The 8784-nt window shown below is 38.7% G+C and overlaps 1 protein-coding gene across 1 annotated transcript in view; it reads left to right on the top strand.

The window, feature by feature from the left end:
* The first annotated feature begins 252 nt into the window (after positions 1–252).
* Positions 253–8784, top strand: part of cntnap2b (contactin associated protein 2b) — a 50746-nt gene continuing 42214 nt past the window's right edge. Inside the window, exon 1 of the mRNA XM_060868532.1 lies at positions 253–692. Within this exon, the coding sequence (XP_060724515.1) occupies positions 593–692 (100 nt within the window). The 5' untranslated portion in view covers positions 253–592. The remainder of the gene's footprint in view (positions 693–8784) is intronic.

The raw sequence follows: 8784 nt of genomic DNA, 5'->3' as shown, positions 1-8784 counted from the left end.
AGACGCTGTGTGGCGCTAAAAACAACCAGTAAACAAAAAACATGAAACGTTTTGTTTTTGTTTTGCTTTCTCTCACCGCCTTCACTTTCTCTTATTTACAGCCTGACAGTTCCCCCCATGTTTGCCTCCTGTTGTAACATTCCCTTTCCAGCGTCTCTTCCTCCCTATACGTGTCCGTGGTGGACTGTACCAACTGCGGGGGGGAGCAGAGGAATCCGAGCCCCTGTTCATTTCAGCACTAGACAGCGACCATCCCGACTGCGAGGTGGTGTCTTGGATATCGGCGGTCTAACAATGCAAACCGAGCGAGCGAACAAACGGTCAGAGGAACGACGATGCTGCAAGAAACGACGCGACTTCCTGCCTTGTGTGCCAGCTGTCGTTGCTGGGTGATATATTACAAATACCGAATGTAGTATTGCGCGCGTGGAGCATCATCATCACCATCATCATCATCATCAGCAGCAGAATCTTGAAACAAAAAAAAGGGACCTCAGCAGGTCTAGTGTTGTGGGACCCCTTGGAGAAGGAAGGGAGGGGTGTGAGTACACCCTTACAGGAGAAAACAGACTGTCCCTTTGTTTACATCAGGATGGATGTGAGGATGCGGCGGTTCCGAGCAGCAGAGATTTCACTCCTCATATGGATAGTGAACGTGTTCCCAAAAAACGACTTGGCGCGCGCTGCATCCCGTGAGTACCTTATCTATTAAAAGACATAGCAGAGAAAACCAGAAAGCTGGTTCATTCACAGTGCTCATTTAATGCACAGCCTTAAAAAAAAAGCAGTGCCGGGTTGTGCACATCCAGTGTTGCAGTAGCCTTCAGAATACACCATGACCCATGGATCCTTTTGAGGACTTTTAAAAAAAATAAATAAATAAAATATGACGCGTGCAAATAAATCAGCATCACCATACAATTTAGAAAAAAAAAGTCAAGCAAAAAAAAAATTGCTGAACATATATAACATGTCGGCATCACATATAATATGTGCATTCGTGTACTTTATTACTGAGATAGTGTTCAGTGAACTTGTTTTTAATAACGTATAAAATTAGTGAAAGTTCTCGTGATCAAGAGTATGAGGAAATGAATAGTATAAGGAAAAAGGAAGGAAAGTTTCAATTGTAAATTAAAAATAGTAATTAAATAGACAAAATAAAACGCTACTACTACTACTACTACTACTACTAATAATAATAATAATAATAATAATAATATTAATAATAATAATAATAATAATTTAAAAATAAATAAATAATAATAATAATAATTTAAAAATAAATAAATAAATAAATTAATTAATTAATTAATTAATAAATTAATAAATTAATAAATTAATAATAATAATAATAATAATAATAATAATAATAATATAAGAGGAAGAAGAAGAAGAAGAAGAAGAAGAAGAAGAAGAAGAAGAAGAATTATTACTTATCACTGTCGTGGTATCATTAAGAGTGCCAATTTTTTTTTTTTACTACGTGTACTTAAAAAAATATACTAAAGTATACTAAAGTATATTTGATGGTTTCCAAATATTCATGAAAAAGTGTCACATATAGAGTAGCTCCTGATTAAAGCAGGAGCTAAACAAAATCCTAATATACTAATGAATTCCTTACAATTCTAAAATGTTGCTTGGAAAACTTTCCCAGATTATGAGCGGGACTCGTAGCAAATTCGCTTTTGTTTTTATTAGAGATGCAGCTACATCATCATTTTCCATCCCATCAAACAGCACACAGGTCGATATACATATAAAAATATATTCTCTTATATCCTCTTAAGAAAATGCCATAAAATTGAATCTGCTTAAATAATCGAGTTCATTCCTGTATGTTCTGGAAGAAATATTTAAATCACTAATAAATCATCCAATATAGATGAGACGGTGCTGATGGTCCTCTGGGACTCCAAGACGTATCATATATTAATTTAATCTGCAGAACACACCTGAGCCATGCCGCACAGGTGCAGCAGAACTGAACACAGTAAAATTGTGGAAATAATTAGGTGTAAATAAAATTCCAATACTTAAGTACATGTTTATGGTACACGATGTTTATGGGCTGTAATTTTAAAGGAACATGAAGTTCAACAATAAATAACTGCCATATAGGGTACAATATTTGATAGTTTTTTAATGAAGTGTGCCGTTGCTCAGTGTTTCTAGTCTCATGACATAATTTATTGCGACCCATTCTTGCGACCTTGAACTACCCGACTCTCAGGAAACCCGAAATAACAATTTCCTGTCCTTTGCTGCTTTCCAGGAGAGCAGTGAAAACTGAAATTAGCACATTGTTGTAGAATAAAAGAATAAGAACATACAACGTGTGAGGCATGAATGAAGTCTGTCATAAATGACTGTGTGTTAGAAGTAGCCTTTTGATACCTATATTTGATTTAAAGTAGTTCACAAGCTTTACATAACATCCACAGCCCTGCTTCTGAATTTTGTTTTCGACTGTACAGTATATTCAAAATACCCTGACCTCAAAAGATCAAAGCTTTGGACTGTGTTTTGAGGGATAGTTTGTTTTTAACTTTATTATTTTTTTTATTTTAGCACATGCTATAAAAGTGTGGTTTTCAGAATTCCCTATCTGTCTGATTTCTCGGATCTTTGTCATGACCTTCTGTCTCGTCTGTATAGCGTATTTCTTTAAAGAGCTTCGTCGGAGCTTTAGAGAGTATCTATCTCCTTTAAGACACACTGATAGAAATATTGGGTTGCAAGGAAAGAAAGTAGAACCAAACCTGGCTTTAAGGGTTAAACACAATGAGCGTTGTATTGAAAGTGAAATGAACCTACAAAACCTACATTCGAGGCAAAGGCTTAAACATCAACTCTAGGGTAAAGTAGGAATCCATATCACCTATAAAACATTTATGACATCACTGACCAGGACAATTTCCATACCGTATTACCAGGATCTCCTCACCCACAGCTTGGGTGTTTTGTAATGCTAATAAGGAAGCTCATTGCGACTTGTGGCACCTGCCACCCCAACTGCTAGAACCGTGTGCCACGTCGACCCTCCCCCATTCTCCACACGTAATCCTTTGTCAGATGGACAGAGCTGAACAAAGGCATCCGATTGCTCAGAGCAATAAAAACATAGGGGAAAAACATACCTTATACACACACACACACACACACACACACACACACACAAATCAATATATCCTTCATCCAATCTTCTTAATTATGTATGAGGTTATTGGTTAGTTTTGGCCTTCAGAAATACAAAGTAATGTTTAGAAAAGTGAACCCCGCACATGGTGCTTGATTATACAAGATCTAGAAGGAGGCAGGGAATTTAAAGAAATATAAACACATATATGCTTATGCATGCTTAAATTCTTTAATACACACATATATACAGTATGTGGTGAGGATAAATTAACAAGTGATGAGGATATTTATGTACAAGTTTATTTGTGTGTACAAATATAAATGTATGATATATAGATAGATAGATCAATAGATAGATAGATAGATAGATCAATAGATAGATAGATAGATAGATCGATAGATAGATAGATAGATAGATAGATAGATAGATAGATAGATAGATAGATAGATAGATAGATGATGAAAAATGTTATCAGATGTTTATTGTTGTCAGCTTTAGCACTCATTACAGCTAATCTGAGAAAAAACATAGTTAGCATCCTTTCTCTGTCACGTTCGACAGAAAATAGAAAGCGTTCCAGAAATATCCACAGGGCATCTGGTTACAATCGAGACCACACCCACTTCCTGTGAAAATCTGAAATATAATGCAAATATTTTGAGCACTAAATAAACGTACCCAAGCGTTCATGAATAAATATTTTAACGACAGATGCATCTATGTGTGTGATGTTGCGAATGCTTTCTTTTGTGTTTTTGTGTATATGTGCACAGTAGATTTTAGTTTGGTGCCAAATAGATGAAAAGATGCTGTAGAGAAAAGGTGCAAATATATAATTATTTAAGAAAAAAAACCATATAGAACATACATAGATGCGATATGATGATACAAGATACATAGATAGAAATACACAAAGACAAAGACAAATATATGTTTGTTAGGATTTACCTGTACTCACATTACTTTAATAAATGTACATATATAGTGTTGAAGATGCTTGTTTATGTGCTTTATCTGTTATTTACATGAAAAAACAAAAGTGTAGTAATGTTTAGAGAACTGAACACAGCACAGTAGATTGTAGTTGATAAAGAAGTGAGTACAAAATGAGTTTGGGATCAAAACCAGAACACATAAGTGAATATCTTGTAGTCTACAGTATATCATTTGACTAAGCTTTCCAGAGAGGAACTTAGGTGGAAAAACATCACAAATATCCTCCCCCTCTCTCTCTCTCTCTCTCTCTCTCTCTCTCTCTCTCACACACTCTCTCTCACACACACACATATACATGGACCCCCTGTGTGTGTTGTCCAGCCATGGAACGTCCATGTCACCTCTCAGTTCTCACATCACCTACAAGCAGACAAGCTGTTAAGAGAACAAAGCCGGGGTTCGTTCACTGGCTCCGTTGGCTCATTAATACAAAATGCTGCTGTTGAATCTCGTCCTGTAATCTACAGCGCAGACTACTTCGACCTAATCGCTTGTGTTGACTCAGAGGAACTGCTGGCTCAGGCACCATCCAGTGATTAAAGCCTTACGGCTGAACTGGAAGGAAAGCCTGGGAGACAAATAAAGGAGTGGAAACATCTGTTCTTTGGTAGTTTTACTTGTTCTCTGGACCTCTGTACAGGTTCTCTACATAGAAAACACCTAAAAACATGGATTATGTATTCTAAATTGTCTTTATCTTGTGAAAGTCAGTAGAATACAGTAGCTTTAGCGCTCACTGAAGGTCTACACTGTTACTGTGAAAGCTTCTCCACGAAGATGAACCGCCGTTCTCTATCTGTTGGCTAAAGCGATGGAGATATGAAATTAAATTTGGTATTGATCAACGCTAAAAAGTCAGAAGAAAGCTTTCTCGGACAGCGAAAGCCGGCATCAGGTTCCTGGAAAGGTAGAAGCCGGGATGGCTGCAGGCCAGAACATCATCAACGTTTTTTTTCCGTCAGGTTAGCAAGATGTCACATAGCTAGCATAGTTTAGCAGTCATAGCCGCGGAAAAACTTTACTTTCATTATTGATCATTTACTAGCAGTGCTAACAATGGATGGACTGAAGTCAGTAGATGACATGTTATGTTGAACAAAAAGAGAGCTAGCTGGATGTCTTATGCTAGCTGAACATTGCTAGCATTAGCTTCTCTTTGATAAATAGATACCTTATAATAGCTGGACATTGCTAATGTTAGCTTTTTGTTGATAATTAGTTACATTATGCTATCTTGGCCTTACTAGCATCAGCTTATCTTTGATCATTAGCCTCCATAAACATTATTCATGCTAGCATCAGTCACTTTTTTACATCAATGTTGATGTTTTCAAAATCACCAATCATGTGGGAGAGAATAAAAAAAGAACTTTTTTTTTGTCTGCAGTGGCGCAGTTCTCATCGCAGGTCTTGGTGCAGCATGGCAGGTTAAACACTGCAGAGGTGAGAGAGAGAGAGAGAGAGAGAGAGAGAGAGAGAGAGAGAGAGAGAGAGAGAGAGAGAGGGAGAACTCCATCAGTTCAGAACATGGTCGAGTCCCAGGAGCCGAGTCTGACACAGATCTTCAGACACAGAGAAATAGAGAGAGAGAGAGAGAGGGAGAGAAATAGAGAGGGAGAGACAGAGAGAGAGAGAGAGAGAGAGAGAGGAAGAGACAGAGAGAGGTTGCCCAAGTTTCTAAAAAGTACTTTATCTGCAGCACTGTTCCTCGCTCGACAAGACTTGACAGAGTCATGCATGAAATATTCAATACTTCTGGCCTTCTGAAGAAAATACAGTGCTGTTGTTGTGGAGCTGCGCTGTTACGGGGTTAAAAAAAAGAGACTGTACGTTTATTCACTTATTAATTTGTCATTCCATTCACCAACTTGTTAGACAGTGATGCGGCGGTGCTTTAGTTCACCCTTCTCACCTCCTCATCTTCACACTCTGTGCACTTCCTCACGTCCTCATCTGTAGACTAGGTTCATAAACAACCGCTAATAACCATCACGTTCTGCATCTCAGATATTGCTCCCCCCACACACACACACATACACACACACACACACACACACACACGCATCCTCGGCCTTCAGGAGCCCTACAGCTGCACTATCGTTGGCACAGAATTCTAAATTTTGACCTCAGGGGGAAAACTCTTTGGTAAGTGTCATTTTTTATCATTTGAGCTGTGAAATGCCACAGGGGCAAAGACTAAATTGAAATGTCAGTGTTCATTAAGCCACACTCTCCCTTCCATCACCGTTCTTTTTTTTCCCCCTACTTGCACTATTCACTCAAAAACCTGCAGGTGAATGAAAAACCTCTCATCCAGTATTCAGAAGAGAAGAATACAGTACGTCCTCCTCAGATGCTCCACAGGCTATTCCACTGAGAGAAGATAAAGATTTAGCAACTGAAGTCAGTACAGCAGTCTCAGTATTTACGATACGGACGCATCGGTTCAAACGCAAGCATAGTTAAAGTTCAAACTGATAGCACATGTTTTTTTAGTGGCATCAAATCAGGATTATAGCTCTCGACACAATAGCATCTCTTATAGCAGTGGTCTTCACTATTTTTTTCATGTGAGCCACACTGATAGGACAAAGTCAATAGGAGAGCCACTTTCACCGCAAAGTATGCCAAGTTATTCAGTCTTAAATAGCTTATCTGCTTAAATACAATGTACGATATTGCAATACAATAATTACTCGAGTCGCGGATGACGCATGCTCCCCAACAGTTACCTCTTTTGTCACCGTCACATTGCTTTGTTGCTGTTCATTTTGTGCACGATATTGTTTGATAAGAAATCGATCCATTTTTTAGTCCGTGTGTGTACAGTAAACACAAGTTGTTAACTAGCATGAAACACAAACTAGCTTCTGACAGGCCGCCAAAAACTGGCTATTGCGCAGAACGCAGTGAGTCAGTGACGAGTCAAATAATATATATAAATATATATTATTATTTGTAATAGAGCACATTCGTTTTTCTATGGTTCCCTGATTGTTTTTAATGTTATTTAAATGAAAAATACATTTTAACCACATGATCATATCATCGTATTATTTACTGCCATGCGAGCCGCATATTAAAGCTTGGCGAGCCGCAGGAGGCTCGCGAGCTGCGCAATGAGTAACACTGTCTTATAGCATTGAAACAATATCTAGTATCGTAATCAGGTCTAAGCTAAAAGAAGAAAAATGTATATTGTTAAAGTTAAACATGCTTTTTAATAGACATGTTTAACTGAGCTGCGATGGGTTGGCACTCCATCCAGGGTGTATCCTGCCTTGATGCCCGATGACGCCTGAGATAGGCACAGGCTCCCCGTGACCCGAGGTAGTTCGGATAAGCGGTAGAAGATGAATGAGTGAGTGTTTAACTGAGCTGAACCGTTTTGGTCTGAAGTTTGTTGTGGCTCAAGTTTGGCTCGAGAATTATCCATGATCTAAATTTCCACAGTGAGATGATAGCAGACTTGATCAGCTCTATGCATTATTTATCCAGCCTATATGGCTGCTATACTATCAGCTCCATTACCACACCTACTGTATAAAACTTTCTGCATTAGCTAATTGGGCGTGAAGATGCATGCGTCCGAGAAGTTTCTCAGAGAAACATAACTGCTCGTGATGCTGCTCTGAATCTTGAATTGAATTCTTACATATTTTCACTGTTCAGCTGTAACAGACTCCGGAATTTTCTTCTCCCTCTCATTCGATATCATAAACAGCCGTCATTCATAGTTCGGTGCTATAGAAGCAGAGCGGCTGTAATCTGACGCTCGTCTCATTTCCGGTGTTGTGGCTTCCAGGCACGGCTCTGAGAAACCTTTTATGTCTGTTAACTGACACTGGGATTGTCGGTGTCTTCCGAGTCTGAATGAGAAACGAGAACTGGAACTGGCTGCTCGTAGGAAACGACGAGTTTGTGTGACGGCTCTGCTCGTAAAGAGACTCTTATACTTATCTTCACACCCGTAAATTAGTGTTAGCTGGAAATGTCAACAGAGTCGGAGCATCAGCTTTGATGTTTGTGTAGCAGTCAAGCTCCTGGCCTTGAGGAGAGAGTGAGGAGAAAAGCGACTCTGTGCTCATATACAGTAGCTCACATTGCGAATGCAGAGAGAGACACAGCTGTCTGTCTGCGAGACTAATGCACTGCCTGTGTGTCTGTCTGCTGGCGCCGACATCGTTCTTCGTATAGCGGACTCGGACTGAGAGGTGATCCTTAGGCAGATCCTTTCCACAGGCGGAGAGATACAAAAAGAAAGATAGATAGATAGATAGATAGATAGATAGATAGATAGATAGATAGATAGATAGATAGATAGATAGATAGATAGATAGACAGGTAGATAAATAGATAGATAGATAGATAGATAGATAGATAGATAGACAGACAGACAGACAGACAGACAGACAGACAGACAGACAGACAGACAGACAGACAGACAGATAGATAGATAGATAGATAGATAGATAGATAGATAGATAGATAGATAGATAGACAGACAGACAGACAGGTAGATAGATAGATAGATAGATAGATAGATAGATAGACAGACAGACAGACAGACAGACAGACAGACAGACAGACAGACAGACAGACAGATAGATAGATAGATAGTGTAGATAGATAGATAGATAGAT

The sequence above is a fragment of the Tachysurus vachellii genome, chromosome 1 (assembly GCF_030014155.1).
Source record: "Tachysurus vachellii isolate PV-2020 chromosome 1, HZAU_Pvac_v1, whole genome shotgun sequence".
In the NCBI taxonomy this organism is placed as follows: domain Eukaryota; kingdom Metazoa; phylum Chordata; class Actinopteri; order Siluriformes; family Bagridae; genus Tachysurus; species Tachysurus vachellii.
Note: the sequence above shows the minus strand (reverse complement) of the source record. Positions and strands in the feature narration are given on the sequence as shown.